General features: G+C 32.0%; 1 protein-coding gene across 3 annotated transcripts in view; it reads right to left on the bottom strand.

The window, feature by feature from the left end:
• Positions 1-345: 345 nt before the first annotated feature.
• Positions 346-24,004, bottom strand: part of LOC135122865 (junctophilin-1) — a 106,536-nt gene continuing 82,877 nt past the window's right edge. The window contains exons 1-3 of one of the 3 annotated variants that reach the window (XM_064047338.1): positions 20,066-20,248; positions 14,159-14,362; positions 346-1,561 (exon numbers count right to left, since the gene is read on the bottom strand). In XM_064047338.1, coding sequence (XP_063903408.1) covers positions 1,475-1,561; positions 14,159-14,362; positions 20,066-20,170 — 396 coding nt within the window. In that variant the 5' untranslated portion in view covers positions 20,171-20,248 and the 3' untranslated portion in view covers positions 346-1,474. Of the gene's footprint in view, positions 1,562-14,158; positions 14,363-20,065; positions 20,249-24,004 lie in introns of those variants that run through there. The other 2 variants (XM_064047337.1, XM_064047336.1) reach the window with 2 other exon arrangements.

Here is a 24,004-nt window from a genome sequence, read left to right as displayed (position 1 = left end):
CCAAAAAACACATTTCAAAATAAAAAATTCTCCAGTTTAAAAAAATAAGCATAATAATAAAATAATACATAACAAATACCTTTGTACACTATATCATAAGTATTAATCGGTACTAAATGTATAAAAAATACGGTAATAACAAATAAAGTTCTTAATTAAACTAATTTACAATATATTTAATAAGTGTCACAGATTGCTGTAATTTAAAAATTATAATAATTTTATTGACATTCTGAAAATATTGCAAGTCACTCCGTAATCGTGAAATATTTGCATCACTAATTTAAGAAAATGTCGACATACTATGTTAAATGTTTGGGAAGGAAACTAAATAAAACACTGCAATAAAAGTCAATATGACTAAGGGAAGAATGCAGTCAGCCCTTTTTGTTTATTTAATTGAAAATATAAAGTGATAGACACATCGTAATACACATTCGATTCCATATAAATCTAGAAATTTTGTTTAATGCTCATACAAATGTTTGCATAATTACAAACAGTATTTACGAATCACTTAAGTTGAACAAGGCACGCAAAAATAGTTTAGAAATCTTTTATAAATTTATATGTAAAAGAGCTAAACATTTAAAATTTGAATTTTTAAACAAACATTTCATCATTTCCGTTTCCATATCTACAATTTCTTCTCCTGCCTGCAAGAGAGTTACAAAAAAATGTATTAGGACCTCGTCATGAGCAGGTGTCGGCGCCCGATTCTGACTCGACAAGAAACAGTGAAAATGTAATTAAATTGAATCTACAAAGCAAAAGAAAACATGAAAACGTAATTGTTTGTGGTGTTGTCCGACCTTTGTGTAAACTAGGGCACAGAGACCTGGTCAAAGAGGTGACGCCCGAAATACGACAACTCTGCGGAATTGTCTAATAACTATGTCGTTTCGCAGAAATTGTCATTTGATATAGTTGCGGGCTTTAGTCCGAGAACGATATAGGTATAAGCTACAACTAAATATACTTTGCCTCTAACGCTTACAACAAGTCAAATATAATGATAAATTATTGAGATTTGTTTGCTTCACCTTGTCTCTGTTTTGATACTAAAGCACCCCAGTAAACAAAGAACGTGATTATAAAATATTTAGTCTAAAACCTAGCATAACAATTATTTACAACGCCATGGTAAATGGGAGATGTAAACATAACAAAATTCCAAATATTAGAGTTTTCAACAACAAAGTAACCACAATGCGAACAAGATGAAATAAACAAACAACTGTAGATAAAATCTGAGAAAAAAACTCCAACAGCGAAAATGTTCCCAAACACAGCATTTCAACAAGATCACGCGATTATTACAATAATAATAGTCGACACTTTGGTCAAAAGTCAAGCATGACCCAATCTGTGCATTTGGTATGTTGTAAAAATATGTCCTAATATACAATTTCCATCAATTGTCTAGTTGTTGGGTAATCGGCTGAATCACGCGTCTTCTGACGCCCAACCTGTACTATGTTAACAGCTTGAAGAACATGATGGCCAGCGATATATTGATGAACAGCACTATAATCACCAGCTGTTGGCGCGAGAGCCAATCCTGCAACAAACCAAAGTCACTAACAGCGCCGACATCGCATCGAAAGCACAAAGTTCAGTGCGAAAGCTCGTGTGAGTTTCTCTCAGGTTAAGCGTGGGAACGTGAAAGAAACTTTTGGCTTCTCGGTTAATGGGGTCTTAACACTAACAAAACTTACATAAAGTGTTTTCAGTTAGTTTAAATTGCCCAAACAAAAGCATGCAACATGATTGATGCAAAGCTCGCAACTTTTACAACTTTCGGTCGGTTCTATCATAAATTTGAAAGCTGTAGTTCCGGACAGCTAGGCAAACAATGGAATTTTGATGAACACAAAGTTCGCTTTTCTTTGAACCGGATCCTTTGTTTTTTAAATGAGAAACTTGTCGCAACCTGGACGCAGTCATTTATTTTCCATAATTACTTTGCGAAATTTTCTACAATTCTCAATCAATAAATTTAACTACTATTTGGAAGGTTGTCAAATCTTTGGATAGAGGACTTCGGAAATCCTTTTATCTCGGTCTATTTTTAAACCTGAACCGATTTTCTAAACATTTAAATATTTTTGTAGATAATTATGTCAAATATATTAACGATAGTTATAGGTGATTTTTCATTTTATTTCTCAAAGGTCTGACTTTTAATTACTTAATAAAATTTTCTACTTAGTAGCTATAAATTTTTATGATCTCATAAAGTGTCTACGTAATCAAAAAATAAGTTCATACGTTTCGATTATGCTTTTCTCAAACTAATTTAAACGATTATGGAAAAAATCGAATATTCTTCACATTTTTTTTATTATTTTGATGACTAACTACTTAAATTATAATATCGTTTTTAATTATACCATATTTGCTATGTTTACGAATTACACTTTGTTTCATATTGTTTTCCGTGATAACACTTTAATCTCCGAAAAAAATTCATTTTCTTTTGGAGTGTCTATCAAGTGTAAACACTTGTGGTAAAGTTTATCTAGAATGAAATACTATTTTTTTAAACACATTAAAAGAAAAGAAAAACTAAACAATGCTCAAAATACGAGTTATAATTTCAGAAAAATTTTGATTTTTAGAGGTTGTCGATACTATATATACTCTAAATGAGTCATTTTTTACGATACAAAATCAATGGAATTAGTACATTTTTGACAAAGATGTGACCATGTCAACAAATTACATAAAATGTCTCTTTAAATATCGAAACAATTAGGCCCCGACATTGCTATTTCTACAATCAAAACACAATTAGCCCCTGTGATTGCTATTTATAAAAGTGAAGCACAATTATACTCGGACACAGCTAATTCTAAAAACGGAACAACATCGATTTTGGGGTATTCTTTGCTGTGTCTAAACTATTTCTAAAATCGAAGCGCCATTACCCCCGACATTGCTATTCTAAAACCGAAACACAATTAAACCCCGATCTAGCTACTTCTAACAATAAAACAAAATCAGGATATCGATGTTTTTATTCTGTTGTATGCTATTTCTAAAACCGTAACACTTTTAGCTCCGAGACTGTTAACGTTAATAATGGAACAAAATAGTCTCCCGGGATTCTTGATTCTGTGTTATGCCACTTCTAAAATCGCAACACAATTAGCCCCGGAAATTGCTACTTCTAAAAACGAAACAAAATCAGGATATTGATGTTTTTTTAATTTGTTGTATGTTATTTCCAAAACCGAAAAGTGTTTAGCTGCCGAGAAAAAATGTAATAAAGTAGATTCCTGGGATTCTCTATTCTGCTATTTCTAAAACTGAAATACAATTGGCCCCCCAGAGTGTTATTTCTAAAGTAGAAACAGAATTAAGCCCCGAGTTTGCTATTTCTGAAAACAATACAAAATCAGGATAACTATGTTTTTTAATATGTTGTATGCCATTTTCAAAACCAAAAAGCACTTAGCTTCCAATACTGCTAATATTAAAAGTGGAACAAAGTAGATTCCCGGCATTTTTTATTGTTGTGCTATTTCTAAAATTGAAACACATTTCGCCCTCGAGATAGTTGTTTTTAAAATTCAAACACAATTAAGCCCCGAAGTTGCCACTTCTAAAAATGAAACACAATAATTAGCCCCTGAGATTGCTAATTCTAAAAGTGAAACACAGTTAGCCCCCAAAATTACTATTTCTAAAAACAACACAAACTCAAGTGTTTTCAAAACCAAAACGCATTAAATTTAGTTTCCGAGACTGCTAATGTCAAAAATGGAACAAAATAAATTCCCGAAATTCTTTATTCTGTTATATTAGTTCTAAAATTGAAACTCAGTTAGTCCCCGAGATTGCTATTTCTGAAATAGAAACAAAATGAAGCTCCGAGTACCCGAATTGCTACCTCTAAAAATGAAACACACTTAGCCACCCCGACTGCTAGTTCTAAAAGTGAAGTACAATTATCCCTCGAGATTGCTACTTCTAAAAACGAAACAAAATCAGAACTTCGATGTGTTTTATTCTGTTGTATGGTATTTCTAAAACCGAGATTCTTTATTCTTGGTTATGCCATTTCTAAAATAGAAACAAAATGAAGCCCCGAAGCACCGAGATTGCTACTTCTAAAAATGAAACACACTTCGAACTTGAGATTGCTAGTTCTAAAAATGAAACATAATTATCCTTGAGATGGCTACTTCTAAAAACGAAACAAAACCAGAACCTCAATGTTCTTTATGCTATTGTATGCTATTTCTAAAACCGAGACACATTTAACTCCCTAGACTTTTAAAGTTAAATATAAAACTAAATAGAATACCGATATTCTTTATTATTTGTTACGCCATTTCTAAAATCGAAACATCACTAAGTTCCGCGATTGCTACCTCTAAAATAGAAACAAAATGAAGCACCGAAGCCTGGAGGTTGCTACTTCTAGAAATGAAATACAATTAGCCCCTGAGATTGCTAGTTCTAAAAGTTAAGCACAATTATTCCCTCAAATTACTACTTCTAAAAACGAAACAAAATCAGAACCTCGATGTTTTTTATTCTGCTGTGTGCTGTTTCTAAAACCGAGACACTTTTAACTCCCGAGACTGTTAAAGTTAAAAATAAAATTAAATGTGTTTCTGGGATTCTTTATTCTCTGTTATGCCATTTCTAAAATCGAAACACCATTAGGTGGCTAAATTGCTATTTCTAAAATAGAAACAAAATGAAGCCCCGAAGCCCCGAGGCTGCTACTTCTAAAAACGAAACAAGACTGAGACTGTTAATTCTAAAAGTGAAACACAATTAGCCTCCAAAATTGCTACTTCTAAAAAGGAAAAAATCAAGTGTTTCCAAAACTAAATCGCACTAAATTTAGCTTCCGAGATTGCTAATGTTAAAAATGGAACAAAATAGATTCCCGGGATTCTTTATTCTGTTATGCTATTGCTAAAAATGAAACATAATTAGCCAATGAGATTGATACTTCTAAAAACGAAACAAAATCAGAACCTTGACGTTTTTTATTCTGTTGTATGCTATTTTTAAAACCGAGACACATTTAACTCTGAGACTATTACAGTTAAAAATAAAACTGAAAAGATTTCCGAGATTCTTTATTCTTTGTTATGCCATTTCTAAAATCGAAACACCGTTAGGTTCCGAGATTGCTATTTCTAAAATATGTAGAAACGAAATGAAGCGGTTGAGATTACTAATTTTAAAAGTGAAACAAAATCAGGATCTAGATGGTTTTTATTGTTTTCTTACTATTTCTAAAGCAGAAACACATTTAGATTCAATACATTTTGGTACTTTTAACCCTTGAAGAAAAGATAAAGACTAAATAATGTCTAAAATATGTCAAATAATGCTAGTAAAAATTTAAAAAAAGCTTTAAAGAATCAAACACGAGTTATAACTTAGGAAAAATTTAGATTTTTGTTTGAGGCTGTAGATCCTGTATATACTCGGAATGGTTAATTTTTCAGCAGAGTAGAAAACAATTTTAACTGTAGGTACGGAACTGGAGGAATAAATCTTTCATCCAACACTAGTTATTTTTATTTGCAATGGCTTTAAATTTAATCAGATTTGATGAATCACACTTTTTTGGGAAATCTTTCTTATTTCTTCTAAAAGTGTCTATTGCACTCTTGCATGGTATTTAATGTTAACAATTCATGGCTCGCCTACGACTCGCGTTTATTTTCATACAAACAATATCAAATTAAGTAAATTATATATAAAAACACTTAAGGTGAAAAAGCTTTTATGTGATCACAAAATCTTGATAAAATCAATCAGCAAATTTCAAAATTTGCGTTTGTTCTTTGCTTTTCCAGTGTTTCCCAAAAACAAATATTGAGTGAGTCATTTGGAAGAAAAATTCCTAGGATGCGAAAATGCAAGTGTCCCGGTTTTATCTCTATCATTGTTTGTCGGCAAAAAACCTAAATCAATATTGTATACTAGCCCCTCCACAAAACTGATTACGTCATTTGTAAAAATTATTAACTGAGTGTTCAATTGAAAAATCACTCAGAGTATGTGTTGGAATTTGATTTGACACAAACGGCATGTCTGTTCTTATAGCATCCATTTGGCATACATGTTATAAGAACAGACATGCCATTTCTGTCAAATTATATTCCAACGCCTACTCTGATTTTTCATTTGAACACCCATTATATGAACCACAGTGAAACCTTCTACTAGAATTATGGTTTGAACAATCGCTTTATTTTTGGCTTTATTTACACGGATGTTTGAAAATCACAAGTTTGGACCATTAAATTTTACAGTTTATCTCAGAGATTACACAACAAACTTCTTCGGAGTTTCGGCAAACACAATATTGGTTTAGAGGTTACTGAACATTAACTGAAATTTATTACTTTTGGGCTGAAAAAAAATTCTGCCGAAAACAATTATTATAAATTTTTATTATATGTTTTCAATACCATTTTTATGTTTATTAGAAATGTCTAGACAAGCTGTCCTGAAAAAATAAAAATGTAGGTCGATGTGTGTTATCCATTATTTCAGAAAGGGTTTTATATAATTTCGCTGAAGTTCTACAAACATACCTATTATATTTAGTTTAACAATAATTTTTTATGAAGAATATTCCTTGCATTTTTGTTATAATTAATTATAAATATAAACATAATTAAAAGAGAGAAGAGGGTTAGGAAAATTTGAATGAAACATAAAACAGCTGTCATTTCCACATCCTTGATTTTAATTTGTTTGTAATTCGCAGACAAATTTTTTGAGATCAATTCATTACATATCCGTATAAACAAAGTCTTTCATAATAAAGTATTTGAAATGTAGTCCAATTAAATGAGTTCGATTATTTCGATTCCACCTGGTGGAATAAAGCTTAAAATTTTATTCCTGGAATTAAGCCAGAGATTACAACAACCTCGACAATAGCGTTAAAAATCCGCTTGGATCACAAAAAAAATTCCGCTGTTTCAACACGAAATGATAATTCATAAATTCGGTTTAAAATAGAAGATCCTAAGGACGAAGCTTTTCGTTTCATTTAGACGCACTAACGTTTTAGCCCAAGTTACATATAAAGACATCCAAACAACAACACTATAAATAAAACATGCTCCGTATTCAGGCGCTGTCCGAAGCTCGATTTAGTGCGAAAGCTTGAGTGAAATGCATTTCAGCAAGTGCAGGAACGTTAGACTCGACCTAGGTAGTAACCAAAGGGACATTACATCATAGGTACGGATACAGCCAATCACGATTAATAGCAGACCATGGACAGTCATAACAAAAACAGCAGTAGTAAAACAGTAGTCTAGAGCTCTAACATACCTATCGGATCTCTGTAATGCGATAGCAAGGAAAACAAACATATTACGTAAAGGTTCATTTCACAAGAGAGTCGATCCACCAGCGATTTACCAAAACTGTTACATTTGCAATTCAGGCCAGAACCGAGCTGGGAATTAATGGTACATACAAAATGTGTTTCAGGTTTCGTCGAATACCCAGCAACGTAATAACTGGCCTGGCAACCGGAAGATCAAATTCTAGCTTTAACCAGGAGCTGGAAATGAGTGTGAAAATGTAATGCAATATTCTGTTCTTGTGATAATTGAATACAGCCGGATTCTATTGGATTTCCCGACTACAATGGCAAAAGTGATTGTCGTAATTGAATCAGCTCAAACGTTTTGATATAATTCCGTATTTGAGAAGTGGCGCACTATTTCAGCTTATTTCATCGGGGAATCTTCCTCCGTGAAATGACTGTTTAATGGATCGAAGTAAATTAAATACGCGATATTTCAAAAAGTGATGATTTATTGAATTTGGCTGATTTATCTGTACGTAAAATGCGGTAAACTACACTTGTAACACTCATTTGAATTTCTCTCGCAGTCATCCGATAAATTAATACCGAGAAAAACGTGCTTCCGTTTCATCCTGTTTGTAACTCATCGTACGCACGTAATATCGGGTACATAATCCTTTGAGTTTATTTGCACCAAAATTTATTTTCTTTAGCAGCTTTAGTGTATGTGCGAGATACACACACTTCAATAATTTTTTATTTATTTACGTCAGTGTTTTTTGCCTAAATTCTAAAAAAACGCGTGTGGGTATCTTTAACATGATGCAATGCGTGCAGGTTTGTGACCTCTAACTAAAATCATTCCTCTTTTTTAAAGTGAATCTCTAAATGTTTGCTTTAAATGTAAACGTGAAAAATGTTCTACTCTAAAATTCACTCAGAAAATTCCGTCTGTTTAGTGGATAGTTTCACCGGTGCAAAATTTTTCCACAGTTAATTAAATAAAAGTTTCGCATTCGTGATGGATGCAAGCCAGCGGATCCATGGAAATAGGGATTTCCACGAGAAAATGAAGAATTTTAGAAACACAACAAATAAAAGGAATATTTTGAAAAACCTGGAACAAATGGAAAATAACTCTGAAATTATTTTTACATAACACTAAATGGAATTTTACAATAAGTGGCTTCATAAATCTGGAGAGAAAGTTTTGGATTTATGTGTTCGCAAAGGTTTGTTTGTCTCGCCTAATAATAGTCAAACTTGGTATTTATTTCAGGATCGATTATTTATTATGCGACCGATGCAACAACGTTGTGTTACAAAATTAGTTTGCCGTTGTTCCGTGTAACAATTAATTTGTGCCAACGAATTGTTTATTATACTATTACGAATGTATGATATAGTGTGACATCTAGAATGTTGTTTTCTCCCGTCATATGTGCACATTTGTAGTGGAAAATGTGTATTAAAGTGTCACCGGTTTAAATAAATGATATTATTATTTTATGATATAATAATACGCTAAATCCAGTAAAATTGTTAAAAGGTTATGAGAAAAATAACAGCCTATAGCGCAGATTAAAAGCTCAATTTTCTATCAATTAAACTATGTACTAGATTCGACAAATATCAAAGTATTTGATGTTAATTTTAGGCAATTATCAGTTTTGACCATTTTGAGCAAGAAAAGATAACTAAGAGTACTAAATACTTATGCTTTTGCTTTTAGTTATTATCAGCAAATACATGAACTTAGTAGCAACGTTAACGTGGTCGAACTTATTATTGATGAACATTATTAAAAATCATTTTTAAACTAATCTAATTAATAAAAAATGAAGCTTATAATTTGTTGTTTCGCCTTTTTGAATATTAATTAAGATTTTCGATTAGTTGCCTAAAAATCCTCAAAGAATTCTCGTAAACAGCTTTCAATCGAAAAATATAATTTGGTGATGGTACCGGAACAGATTTTCGAAAAATTCGGTTTGAAAATTATGATTTTTTTAATATTTGGAAAATTGTCTTTAGTTAATTTTAAGAGTGGTGGAAAGTGGTCAAAAATTCATATGGAGGGTATTGAAAAATAACAATTTTTGTATAGCTGATTCGAAAAATATTACTTGTTGATGGTACGAAGACCAAAATTTTCGAAAAATTGACTTTGAAACTATTGATTTTAGAAGATGTCATTTTTCGTTTTATCTGTTCTGGAACATTCTGGAAAATCTGAAAGTTTTGTATTGGTGATTCGAAAAATATCAAGTATTGATGGTACCGTATCGAGATTTTCGAAAAATTGGATCTGAAACAGTTCTTTTAGAATACCTCGAAAATTGTCATTTTTATTTCATCCATTCTGGAATAATTGTTGGAATTATCGAGAACATAAAGACGGAAAAAATTTGGAGAATTTTAGATCTACAATAAAATGTCTTTTGGTAATTTTCGAATACTAGTGGAAAATGGTAAAAAATTCATACAGGGGGTACTAAAAAATTGAAATTTTTGTATAATTGATTTCAAAAATGTGACTTGTTGATGGAACCGAACTAAATTTTTCGAAAAATTGTGTTTAAAACAGTTGCTTTTCGAATATCTCGAAATTTGTCATTTTTCATTTTAACTAATCTGGAACAATTATCGAAGACATAGGGACGGAATTTGGAAATAGTCAAAAATTTATTTAGGCTGGCGGGGATATTGAGATTTTTGAATAGTTGGCTCAAAAACATCACTTCTTGATGCTAACATACCAAGACTTTCGGTTTGAAAATCTTTTAATATTTCAAAAATTTTTATTTTCATTTTATTCAATCTAAAAGAATTGTTGAAATTATCGAAGAAATGAATCCTGAAATAATTTTGACTTATCTAAGTCTACACAAAAATGTATTTGGGTAATTTTCGAAGAGTGGTAGGAAAGGGTCAAATATTCATATGGGAAGGTTAAATTGAGATTTTTGTATAGTTGATTCAACACAACACAACACTTGTTGCTGGTACTGGACAAAAATTTTCGAAAAATTGAGTTTGAAAATGTTGTTTTTACAATACCGCGAAAGTCTTTAGGTAATTTTCGAAGAGTAGTGGAAAATGGTCAAAAAATCATACAGGGGGTACTAAAAAATTGAGATTTTTGTATAATTGATTCCAAAAACATCATTTCTTGATTAAACCGGACTAAGATTTTCGAAAAAATGTGTTTAAAACAGTTGTTTTCAGAAAATCTCGAAAATTATCATTTTTTATTTTACCTAATCTGGAACAATTGTTGGAATTATCGAGGACATAAGGACGGAAATTGGAAATAGTCAAAAATTTATTTTGGTTGGCGGGGATATTGAGATTTTTGAATAGTTGGCTCAAAAAACATCACTTCTTGATGCTAACATACCAAGACTTTCGAAAATTTCGATTTGAAAGTCTTTTAATATTGCAAAAATTTTGATTTCCATTTTATTCAATCTAAAAAAATTGTTGAAATTATCGAAGAAATGAATCCGCAAATAATTTTGACTTATCTAAATCTACACTAAAATGTCTTTAGGTAATTTTCGAAGAGTGGTAGAAAACGGTCAAATATTCGTATGGTAAGGTTTTGAAAAGTTGAGATTTGGTATAGTTGATTCGAAAAACATCAGTTGTTGATGGTACCGAACCAATATTTTCGAAAAATTGGGTTTGAAAATGTTGTTTTTAAAATACTTCGAAAGTCTTTAGGTAATTTTCGAAGAGTCGTGGAAAATAGTCAAAAAATCATACGCGGGCTACCGAAAAATTGACATTTTTGTATAGTTCATTCGAAAAACATCACTTGTTGATGGAACCGGACCAAGTTTTTCGGAAAATTGTGTTTAAAACAGTTGTTTTTAGAAAATCTCCAAAAATTATCGTTTTTCATTTTACCTAATCTGGAACAATTGTTGGAATTATCGAAGACACAAAAACGGAAATAATTTCGACACATTTAAATCTACAAGAAAATGTCGTTTTCGAAGAATGGTGGGAAATAGTCAAAAATTCATTTACGGTGGCGCGGATATTGAAATCTTGAGATTTCTGAATAGTGACTCAAAAAACATCCTTTGTTTATGATAACATATCAAAAAATTTGAAAATCTTTTAATATTTCGAAAATTTTGATTTTTTATTTTATTCAATCTGAAAAATTGTTGAAATTATCGAAGAAATGAATCCTGAAACAATTTTGACTTATCTAAATCTACACTAAAATGTCTTTGGGTAATTTTCGAGAGTGGTAGAAAAGGGTTAAACATTCATAAGGGAAGGTATTGATAAATTGAGATTTTTGTATAGTTGATTAAAAAAACAACACTTGTTGATGGTACCGGACCAAAATTTTCGAAAAATTGGGTTTGAAAATGTTATTTTCAAAATACCACGAAAGTCTTTAGGTAATTTTCGAAGAGTAGTGGAAAATGGTCAAAAAATCATACAGGGGGTACTAAAAAATTGATATTTCTGTATAACTGATTCCAAAAACATCATGTGTTGATTGAACCGGACTAAGATTTTCGAAAAATTGTGTTTAAAACAGTTGTTTTTATAGTATTTCGTAATTTGTTCTTTTTCATTTTATCCAATCTGAAGCAATTGTTGGAATTATCGAAGACATAAAGACGGAAATAATTTCGAGAAGTTTAAATCTACAAGAAAATATTTTTTTCGGAGATGGTGGGAAATAGTCAAAAATTCATTTAGGGTGGCGGGTATATTGAGATTTTTGCATAGTTGACTCAAAAAACATCACTTGTTGATGATAACAGGCCAAGATTTTCGAAAAATTCAGTTTAAAGATCTTTTAATATTCCGAAAATTTTGATTTTTATTTTATTCAATGTGGAAAAATTTATGGAATTATCGAAAACGTCTTTAAGTAATTTTGAAAGAGCAGTGGAGAACGGTAAAAAATTCATACGAGGGGTATTGAAAAATTGCAACTTTTGAATAGTTTATTCGAAAAACATTTGATGCTACCGGACCAAGGTTTTCAAAAAATTCAATTATTTTAATAATATCTGGAAAATTGTCATTTTTCATTTTATCTATTCTGGAAAAATTTTAGAAGCACCGAAGAAATAAAGCCGGAAGTACTTTCGACATTGGGTGGTTTTGAAAACCGTTTTACTTTTGAGGAAAGACCTATACACTCCGTTGAAATTGGTTTGTAATTAGTGATCTCATACATATTTCTGAAAACATTCTGGAGATAATCTAAAAAAAAATGACAGATCATTATGATTAATCAATAGTTCCCCATACTTCGAATCATATGTTTCCATAGCCAATTTGACCACGTCCTTTATGATGACCCTGTATAGACATCTTTAAATTTATAATATCAGAAAGTAATGGGCAAAGTATCGCGAAATAAAGCAAGGAAATCTGGAGAATATATCAAGGAATGAGAGCGAAGAAAAAAAATTGACGTGGTCACACTCTAAGGGAAATCTGACGAAATGAAAATTTTAGAGGACTGAAATACGACTACAGCACGCTATGTCTGCATGAAATTATGCAAGACAATGTATGCCAGTGCAGTTAAAAATAAAAAGAGTCATTACAATCATGGCTAAGGGGTGAAAGTTGGAAAACAGATTGTAATATAGCGAAGGAGCAACCAAAAAACACGATCAAAGACTTATATTGATAGAATTTTCATCTTGTCAACTTACCCTTAATTTGAAAGTCGGAAACGCACCATATCTTCAGTCAAACATTATACAGTGTGTATAGTGGTCTTAACACACGTCATGACTAAAAGACAAAATTAAAATTTTGTTTTTATTACACATACATTTTTGATTTGGGTAAATTTTCTAGAAAAACGGATTTCAATCATCAACAATGAATAACAGTTACTAGTACGACTACTATTAATTATTTTAAAAATAACATGTTGCAATATTGCGTAAAGAATCTCAATGAATTTTATTTTCATGTGCGACGTCACAGTTTTGGAATCAATGAGATTCCGCTCCAAGCGTCATTAACAAAAATAGCAAGAGAGTTAGAGTTAGATACGATAATTAGAAATCGATAGAAAAAATAAAATCTGAACTGTTGTGGAAAAAGCTGCTGTTAAATTTTTGATGAACATAAAAACGGCACGAAACTGCTGATCGTAGGTGGGTGCAAAACGAACAAAAGTAAAACAATAAACATTAACGCTATACCAAATACATAATTATATGTGTGTTTAAAAGATAATTCCTTCATTAACTGAACTAATCATTTTCAACATTCATGAAGTGAAGCCGTCAAAAAACAAAAACAAAATAAATTTCCTGGAACTGCCAAAATATCTCAGTTTTTAAATAAAGAGTACATTCCACTTGATCCGTCATTAAAACTACTTATAAATATACACCCAACATAATCCCCCCAGATGCCAACTTTTCAGCATTAAATCAAAATTCTGAAATATTTTAAAGGAAAATAAAACAATATTTTTGAACAGACACTAAACCACTCGTCTTTTCATCTAGACATCCGCTTGTTTGCTTTTCGATATTTCGTGTTCTAATAGTGTCACCAGAGATTATCAAACTAATCAAACTTAAACCAAAGACGTAAATCATGTAATCGTTATAGTAAATAACTGGTGGATCAGCTCAACGATGCTATATCGACTACTTCTCGGATAAACCTAGGTAAAGTCGAACTTAGGAAAAACAGTGCGAGGCATTAGTCGAGAAAACTTAAAGTGTGTCACAGTTCTATTCACTTAAGAGAATATCCAAAGGATCAAGTCGCTGAACATATCAGCAGCGTTCCGACTCGATCCATCGGTTCCAGCGGCCTTGCCCAGCAAGGATTTACCTTAACTTGCGGACTGACTAGATAGAGGAGAGGGTTGGCACGAAGTCGTTCGGTTTCTTCATGTTGGCGGCGAACCTCCTCCCTGCGCGCCGACCCCAGATAGGACACCTCCTCCCTGGACATGGCACCGGTGCTCCTGGGCAGATCCTGAAAATCGGGCAGTGATTTCTTGCGTTGCAACGTAGTAGACTGCGGCACCAGATTCTGCCAACACACATCACAAACCGGTCAAGCGCCTAATTCGCTGCAGCCGTGGAAAAATTTCAGGAAAGCTCTAAAACTACAACTGCTGTTTTGCCCAAATTAAGCGACGAAGTATGGATTTGCTGATGGTTTAATGGGTTTTGTCACGCAACGCTAAGTGTTGGTGCTTGAGAGCCAAGAAATCGTCCATGAAAAAGTCCAACTGTTTGTGTTCCATTACAGCTGGGTACAAGATTTGACAAATTAACTTGTAACGGATCCATTAACGTTTCAAAGCTTTTAGCGAACCGCGAAAAGTTTTTCTGCAAATGTGTTACATCAAACTTTACACAAACGACGGCTCAAAGAGAAATAAGGAAATGAGTTTTAAATATATTAAATAAAAGAATTTAATTTTTCAAATTAAAACAAAAACAAAACAAAATTTTGTTTGAGAAGTAATTATGTTATAACGGTTACAACTAAGTTGATGATATTACTCAATTATGCTCAATGAATAGAATAATTACAATGAAATTTGAAAAAAATGTGTATTTTGCTTCCAAAATCGTACACTTGGCAAATATTGAAGTGTCCTAAGTTGTCAATAACGTGAACAAATTTTTGCCTAACATCTATAAAAAATCTGGTAAGTGACTTATTTTTTTGTTTTCGCGCTATTTTAGTTTAAAAAGTGAATTTAAACTCTTTTCTAAGTCTTGAACATGTCTGAGTCATTTTTGGCGTAGCGTGAAACTTTCTCTAACGAAGTATTTTTATCCATACTAACGTGAATCAACAGGTGGTGCATTTTCCGTGTCATAGATAAGAGAAGTATTGTAAAAGAATCTCATTTCATGTTTTCACAGAGTTTCGTAGCTTGTGTAATATAGAGTATCTCGACAACTACCGAACCGATTACTTTGAAGTTTTGGTTAACCTGAAGCGGAGTAAAGTTTTGGTTATCTGTTTTGACAGTCCATTCCTATTTTTAAATTAAAACAAAATAGTTTTACTCCACAAATTTTATTTTTATTTTTAAAGAAATATTCTGTGCAAAATTTTGCCAAAAAATATAACCCCACTTATGTACATATTTTGTTTTTTACTTCAGAAAGTACTTCAGTTAATTTTCCCAAAATTGTGAAATCAGAGTAATGTTGTAAGTAGTGTTGCACTTTACATACCAAAATAAGTAAATATTCTTTTCCACACCAGGAAATAACGGGTGTTCAAAAGTCATCAAATTGGTGTTGATTTTTTAAATAGAAGAAAACGTAGTGAAAAACGAATGTGTTTTATTACGTCACACTGTTGTGTGTAATTGACATTTCGGCGCTGTCAGCTGTCATCCATTAAATTTGTGGTTCATTGTAAACATACTTCAGAATGTTTACAAAAAATTAAAACCCACTTGATGACTCTTTCAACTGAACACTCGAAATATTTCTTTTAGTCTTAACAAAACCTTTATACAGTTTTCTCAGTTTTGGATCATTTCTTTCAATTTATTTTGATATTTTTTTCTAAAATAAAAATAATAGAACATGAGCACAAAATACATAATAAAATAAAGATTGAAAAAACAAATCATGTAACAAGAAGGCTGATTGTAAAAATAATACAACAAAAAAAATCAAAAACTACTACAAAAATTATTAAAACCAAAATAATACCTCAAAAAATAAAACAAAAAATTATTATTAATTATTATAAGCAATAATTAATTATTATAAGTAATAATTAATTATTATAAGTAATAATTAATTGTATGATATGTGGTTAAGGACACTGTTTTCTGAACAAAGAAAAAAATTTTTAGAAATTCTTGGGCCCAAAAAGTTAGGTCTTCAAAGTGTAATGAATAATAAATCCTTCCAAATAAAATTTCGTCGAAAATTTAACTGAAAAGCAAAATTTTACGAAAATGCGAGCAATGTTTTTGATAAAATCCAGACTGAATTCAATTTAAATTATCTATTTAATACTTTTTTATGATTTTTTTTTTAGTTATTGTAAAATTTCGTTCTACAATTTTAATTTAATAAAAGTGACCGGTTTTTTATCAGTGCGTTAACTTTAAAGTATAGTATCCGAAATACTACAAGGTTATATGGCTGTTGTAAAATTAGGATATTGTGAAGACAATAATGGAGCAGTCATTAAGGCAAGTTGTAAATCTTTGCGACTTTTAAGCAGTTACCCAGATAGTGAGGTGGCAAGAAAAATCCTTGATTTATGACGCTAGGTTTGAGTCGGTAACTAGCCGCACAGAAGAAATTATAACATCCCATTATTAAGTTTAGTGGGGCCATATAACCTTGTAGGATTTAGGAGTTTATACATCAAAAATTTCAAACAAATATTTTGATACGCAGAAAAGACATTTTCCTATTCGTAAACTTTATGGAACATAGATAAAATATGAAATTTCTCAAAATAACACTAACATAATATTTCGCTTATTAGTTTTCAGTAGAGAAATAAAAAAAAAAAATTTCTATAGAACAAATTTTGAAATAGAAAATAATGGAACAAAACAAAGAAACGGAAAAATAGAAAGAGAAGGACATGAAACAAACTGCCTTTTCAGAAATTCTCGTAATTCTCATCAACCTTAATTAAACAAATTGGCGCCTTTCGTAAAAGTTCAAACTTGGTATTATAAAGTCTCGTCATGAATAATGATACAGATTTTTCGAAAAATTATAAAATTTGATTTTGCAAACTTTTATTCAATTTATGATAATCCCCATAATTAAAAAAATATAGAAAACACAACTCACAGGAAAAAACACTCACACAGAGAGCACAAGTCCGAGAATCATCAATTCCACTCGAGCACGAAGAATTTGGTATAGAAGTGATAACGTGTGTTCAATTGAAAAATCACTCAGAGTAGGCGTTGGACTTTCATTTGATGCAAACGGCATGGCTATTCTTATAACAGCCATTTGGCAGAAACATAACCTTACATTTCAAAACAAACAGCTTCTGTCACATATTCAACCATTCCAATGGTTTGTTTTAAAATGAATGGTTATGTTTCTGCTAAATGGATGTTATAAGAATAAACATGACGTTTGTCTCAAATGAAACTTCAACGCCTACTCCAAGTGATTTTTCAGTTGAACACCCGTTATATTGGCTGCATAGACCACGTGCAAAATATTACAAAAACATAATTTTTGGAAAGTAATTGTGATTAAAATCAAGGCGGATTCATAAACCATAAGTACAGGGGTATATTATTCCATAAAATTTAGATAATCTAGCAACGCAAAGTGATGAGGGAATTGAACTGTTGGTGGGGATGAGTGGACAAATTTTGTTTATCGTTTTACCATCTGCAGGATATTCCTAACATACGTACAAAACATGATCGTTTTCCGGGTTGGAACCGTGTTAATTGAGTTTTTGGGCTCAACGTTTCGCACACTTTCGTAAGTGCAGGAGGAGGGTTAAGAAAAAAGACAAAAGAGCACGGTAACTCAGTATGTCAACCATACCAGAAGCGAAGTTCTTTTGACGGGAAGAATTTGGTTACGACTTATTTATAGTATGGTTGATATACTAAGTTACCGTGCTCTTTTGCCTGTTTTCTTAACCCTCCTCCTGAAGATGCCACTTACAAAATGTGTGAGACCAAAAACTCAATTTACACGGTTCCAACCCGGAAAACGATCATGTATTGATTCCGACCGTGCAAGCGTCCGAAATTATATACGTACAAAATTTGGCAACAATCGGGCCTGTAGTTTCGGAAATTATCTGTCCAATATAAATCAACACAGACGACAGACAGATGGAAACGCGAAATCTACACTACCGTTCATAAATATTTAGGCACTAACGTTTTTGGAAAAAAAAAAGATTTTTTTGTATTTAGACACGGCTGCATTTTTTCAAATGAAGAAATAATGTACTTTTAATTAAATAATTGCATATTACTAATTGTATCTTATTTAATATTTAATTTCTTTTAAATACAGTCATTTTTTTGTTTAATTTGTTTTCAAAATTTGAGATAAAATTGGTGTGATATATTTTTCACTTCGAATTTTTTTTTTTTTTTGAATAGTTGACTGACTAATATTTTTATATGACGATAACACTGCTGTTTTTTTTAACAAAACTGACAAAAAAAATCTTTACATGCATGGGCCTTGATAGTTGGTAAGCATAAATTACGAATAATTACGAATAGAACAATCGCCAGAAAAATGAAGATGCCTTGCCACAGTCGATTAGATTATCAAAAAATTTTAAAAAATCAGTAAACTGTAGCGCCCAATTATTTGTGGACGGTATTGTAATTTTCATAGTCTAGGGGTCATGAAACGTCGAGACAACATGAAATTAGCAAATCGCCCGATGAACTCAGTTACAATACTCCGTTAGCTTATGCTTGGGAAAGAAAAATAATATATCTCAACAAAAAATAGTGGAATACGAAAAGAGTGAACACTGTAGAAAAAACGTATATGGAACACACAAACAACGAAATCAAAAGATCAATGTTAAAATATATATATACGAAGACTGAATTCAAGGATTACATCCATGATAAAAAATAACATAAAAGAAACAAAACTGTCAAACTCTCTCAACGGTCAAGCATTTTGACCATAACATACATAAATGTCGCAAACATGACATTCCCCAACCAGAATTAACAAGCGAAATTTTTAAAGCCGAACTCCTTTTTTGACTCGATGATAACACAAAAATTCGTATAAAAATTTCGAACTAGAACAAATAAATTTCAACGAAATGATGAAAACAATCACGGGCTGCAAAAACTGCTATTTAAATATTTGATCAGTCAGGAAGCAATAAATAAAAGTGGAACATAATATATCCAGTCTAGTACACATATGTTTAATGAACCTAAAAAATACAGTGACACCACATAATTTTTGGGAAATTCAATAAACAAGGCAGTGTTGAAAGTTTAAGAGTTTGTAAATTTCGAAATTGCAGTCGAAATTCTTTTTCTAGACCAAGTTGTAAGCAGTGGTTTTGGTGTCTCCAATTTAACACTTACTGACAATTGTACTTACTGTACTACAGTTGTTGTTATTACGGTCTAAACACGCTCCTTCGTGTTTTAATGAAATAATTACTCTTAATCCATTAAGAGAAGCAATCAGTTTGATATGAAATGTAAAAATTGCATTCTAGAAAAACCAGTATACAGATGAAGAGATCTAAGCGTCTCTTTAAGAATAAGAACCTTGGGAAAAAGAATAGCAACGTTCACTAGAAATATAACTAAAAAAACGTGATTGTAAAAGAGTAAATTACAAAAGTCGTCAAGTTCAAGGTTAAAAGGACGAATTCTAACTAATTAACTAGTGTCCGAAAATTTATCTTGGTCCCAATGTCTATTTATTTGAATCCCTAACGCATTTTCCTAATTATAATCAACCACAAGCCGCCATCAAATTTCATCAGATGATGAATAAGCGGAATCGGTAGGTCACTAAACTCACTAGTTAATGCAATGCCAATGCGAGAAAATAGCTTCAATTACGACAGTTGGTATTTCAACACTCTGTCACCGACTACTAAATCGTCAACAAAGACTGCACCAAACATCTTCTCAACGGGTCAAAATAGCCAGCTCTACTTACAATTTTTGGGCAAACTGACTAAAAATCGAAGCTTTAAAGCATTTCCTGAAATTTTCCAACGGTCACATTACCCAAAGCGAACGTCAACCTCTACAGGTGGTGTGTCAATCCAGCTTTCCGAGGCCCGACGCGCCATGAGGGCGGGGGAAAACATGAGGTTCTCCTCCTCTTCATCCTCTTGGTACCACAACATGGTGCACGAGGTTTACCACAACTGACGGTGCGGACTCGTGTTACTCAGTGCGGTGATATAATTATCATCAGCAGCACTGCTACAGCGACGCTTTTAGACGCCTTTCGGCCCCCACCCTAGGCGCCGCCGACGTACTGCCAACTGAACACTTATAGACACGACGCCATGGATTCGTCACTCAATGCCAACGCAAGAAGTAGACGGAAAGCCGGAGGAACAGGAAGTCCGGTGATGACTCGCGAAAAGATCTTCTAATCATTTTCTACTCGAAATTTTTCACTTCCGGTTTTTTTTTTTTGGTTTTGAAGTAGATTGAGAGATTCGGTGGTGGATGCTGTGTTCGCTACGACAAACCAGAAAAAATGCCAAAAAGTCTGCGCGCAATTTTGCGTGGGCAGTCGCTGGTTTCGCCTAGCCGCTGCCAGCAGAATCAAAATTTTAGAACAAAGGCCAAATTATTTCGAACGATTTGAGCAGCTGGCATCTGCTTATAACATCGGTTGGATAAAAATCTCACTTTCGATATAACGAGGTATAAATAACCTGAATATGTTGCTCTGATGTAAAATAATTGAAGTGAAAATAATTTTAAACGTAAAAATAAGAGAAAGAATGCGGTATGCGGAACTTCCATCTATGCGAGGGCAATGAAGGAGAGGAAATCCTGAATGTTCAAGTCTGGCAAAGTTTCGGTGAAGTATTATGTGACGATAAGGAAGCACCGGAGCACGAGAAAAATTGAGAATTTTTAAATGATTGTTGACTCTTGAATAAGTCTCGATTCTCGACAAAAGCCCTTTGTATGCGGTGAATCGAGTTTCACATAAATCACTGGCGTGGAAAAACTGCCATCGTCATTCTTCATTCATCTTGTTTACTGCGAAATTTAATAAGCCACTGTGAGTGGAAAGCAGGTACTTATTTGTCATACTAGGGTATTATAAGTCGCTAAACACGTTATAGAAGATATTTTAGAAATTTTTTAGTTGTATTGTAAGTACGCTTGCTTTATATTGTTTATCTTAGAACTTTGGCACAACTTCTCTGTTTATTTACAAAAACGATAAAAAGAAGTTTTTGTCGCCAGTGTTACCAAATTTTTAATGTTGATAAAACCAAAGCGTCGTTTTACAAGCCCACGCACCGCGATTTATAATTTAAGTACACATATGCCGAAATAACTTAGTATATATACAGACTGGTGACAAAGCAAGGCATAAATTCATTAAATCTTTTAGTGCTGAGTTGTCACAAAAAATCGCCGCACAAGAGGTAAATTAGATTACCTTTCGCTAATTGAATTGTTTGTTTCGGTATTACGTCACTAAAAATATTTTTTGTGAAGCTAATTTTTTTGTTTTCGTTTTGTAAATTCTAGACTACCGTTTGTAAAAATACCTGCTTTGTCATCATTTGGCCAGACGTAACTTGAATGAATGTTAAAAATACTTGGACAAAAAATTAATATGGCAAGTTATTTGGCTCCTTGATATTACAGCTTTTTGTTATTATTGACTACCGGGAGTTCTAATTTTGTTGCTTTTCGTGATTTTCGATTGCCCAGAGGTTATCGGTCAATTTATAGAACTGAATAGAATTAGAACACAATTTTCATTCAATTTGTATAGAGATATTAATTTTTTGACAACACAGCTGCCAGAGTGACATATTTGAGAAATCTAACTCAAAAACAAATTATCATGATTTCTTTGTTAAAAATAATATTAATTTTATTTATTACTTTCTGACCACACTGTAAATGCAATAGTAGAGTAAGTGCAATCAAAATTTCCTACAACTTCCGCAGTCGAAAAGTTATAGTTTTTTAAAGAATTTTAGGAAGCAAATAAAGTTGGCTATGGTGGAACTCAAAATTTTGAATTTTAAAATAAACTCGTATTGATTTTCTCGCCATCAAAAAGATGAAGCATGACAGATACCAAACAACAAATTACTCAGAATATGCAGTGTCCCATAATTAGATATCAATCGAGCGGCTGGTGGTAAAACATAAGTTCACTTTCATAATAAATATATTTTTTGGTGTGGGGCTTTATTTTTGGCTACTGGCGTTCTAACTGGTAATACGGTAAATTTAGAAATGACGACCACCCTTCGTGATATGTAGTGTCATTTGGTTTTTAAACACATTTGTTTCAGAGTGAAGATGACTTCAAAATAGATCGAAACACATTTCTGGCAATAAAAAATCTTTCTTCCGTATGAATGATGTTTCCAGTATTTGGCAATCCTGGATTTGAGAAAATGTTTTCTTTGTCATAATGTCAACTGAAATCAAGTTTTAATTTATTATTTTGTAAATAATCATGTCTTTTGACAGCATATGATTCAGTACTAAATTATGTTATGGTAGACGTATAATTAGATTAAGAACTAAAATAATTTAGGCGTACAAGAATGTTCATTTTAAAAGTCACACACCAAAATTGCATTTTAAAGTTAAAATAAAAGCAAAATAATATATACCGGGTGTCTGCAAATTTGATAAAATTCCATTTGACAACAATGTTTCCTGGTATAAAGCGAAAGTACAAATCAGGAAAAATTGAGTAAGCAGTAATGTTTGACGTATCAAAAATTGTCAAAGTTTTCAAAACCCTACGTTTAAAATTTTTAGTTAATTTAGGTCCCCTGGTATTTTATTGCTGGATGAATTTGAGTGCCACAGTGTTTTTTTTTTTAATTCAGGAGACTCTTGGATACCCATGTGGTATTACTTTGGGGGCCCATGGAGATTTTTTTTTCTAAATTGTTTAAAAGAATTTTGGAGGACTTTGGTGTTCTATTTTTGGAAAATTCTGACCTGACCTGTTTGAATTAATTTTGCAACCCCGTTTTTTTTTTGAAAATTCAAAACAATCTTAAATCAGTCTTATCTTAACAGGTACTAGCCCCACTCGCCCACCCTCTCTTTTCTTAGAGGGTATTTCATTTGCCAAAATCAATTTAATCTTAGCAGATACCAGCCCCGCCCACCCACCCTCTCTTTTCTTAGAGGGTACCTCACTTGCCAAAATCAGTTTTATCTTAGCAAGTACTGATGACTAAATTTTACAAAAAATTATCAAAATTTGGCAACATGACGAGCACATTTTGGCCATATTCTCTAGTGTTTAGTTAGTTTTTAGTTTAGTTGGTTATGCTTTAATGGATTTTTCTTTTACGGGTTTTGTTTTTATTTATAATTTATAAATACCTTATTAAATGTTTTTTGGTTTATTTATTAATGAAAAATAACAGCTTGTTTTATCAATAATAATAATGCACAACGATTAATGATTACTGGTGTTATGGTTATTGTCCTAAAAAAATAAAAAGTGTGCGTGCAATGTTGCCAAGTTTAGTTTTATAAAATTGCGTTTTTTTCATAATCTAATCATAAACAATTTTTTTATTATTTTTTTGGGGCTCTCGAAACCCCCGTACATAACGTACTGTAGAGTTAGTTCGCCATTTTCCAGACACCCGGTATAGCACACTAGGTTTTTATGGATAACTAAATGTTTATTTTAAGTCATTTTTAAGGATATTAATATCATTTTGTATAAAACTTTTTAATTATATGTATTAAATCTTTCTTGTTTCATTTCCGTCTGTAGGTCTGTCGGCTTTCAATTACTTTTTACTGCAATATAATTTTGGCCTCGACTCGAAAAATATATAATAACATATAATATATAATTATATGATGGGAGATCTAGACTACTTTTTGGTGGGAAAATTTGAATTCATGTGGAGTTGCGGGTTCTGGCCCACTTGATTCTTTCTCCTTTTTGGTGAGAACCACCATTAGATAATTGCTACTGTAACGTT

The sequence above is a fragment of the Zophobas morio genome, unplaced genomic scaffold (genome assembly GCF_036711695.1).
Source record: "Zophobas morio isolate AGI-343-1 ecotype UQ-CSIRO unplaced genomic scaffold, CSIRO_AGI_Zmor_V1 ptg000005l, whole genome shotgun sequence".
In the NCBI taxonomy this organism is placed as follows: Eukaryota; Metazoa; Arthropoda; class Insecta; order Coleoptera; family Tenebrionidae; genus Zophobas; species Zophobas morio.
This window is presented reverse-complemented; position numbering and strand designations above follow the sequence as displayed.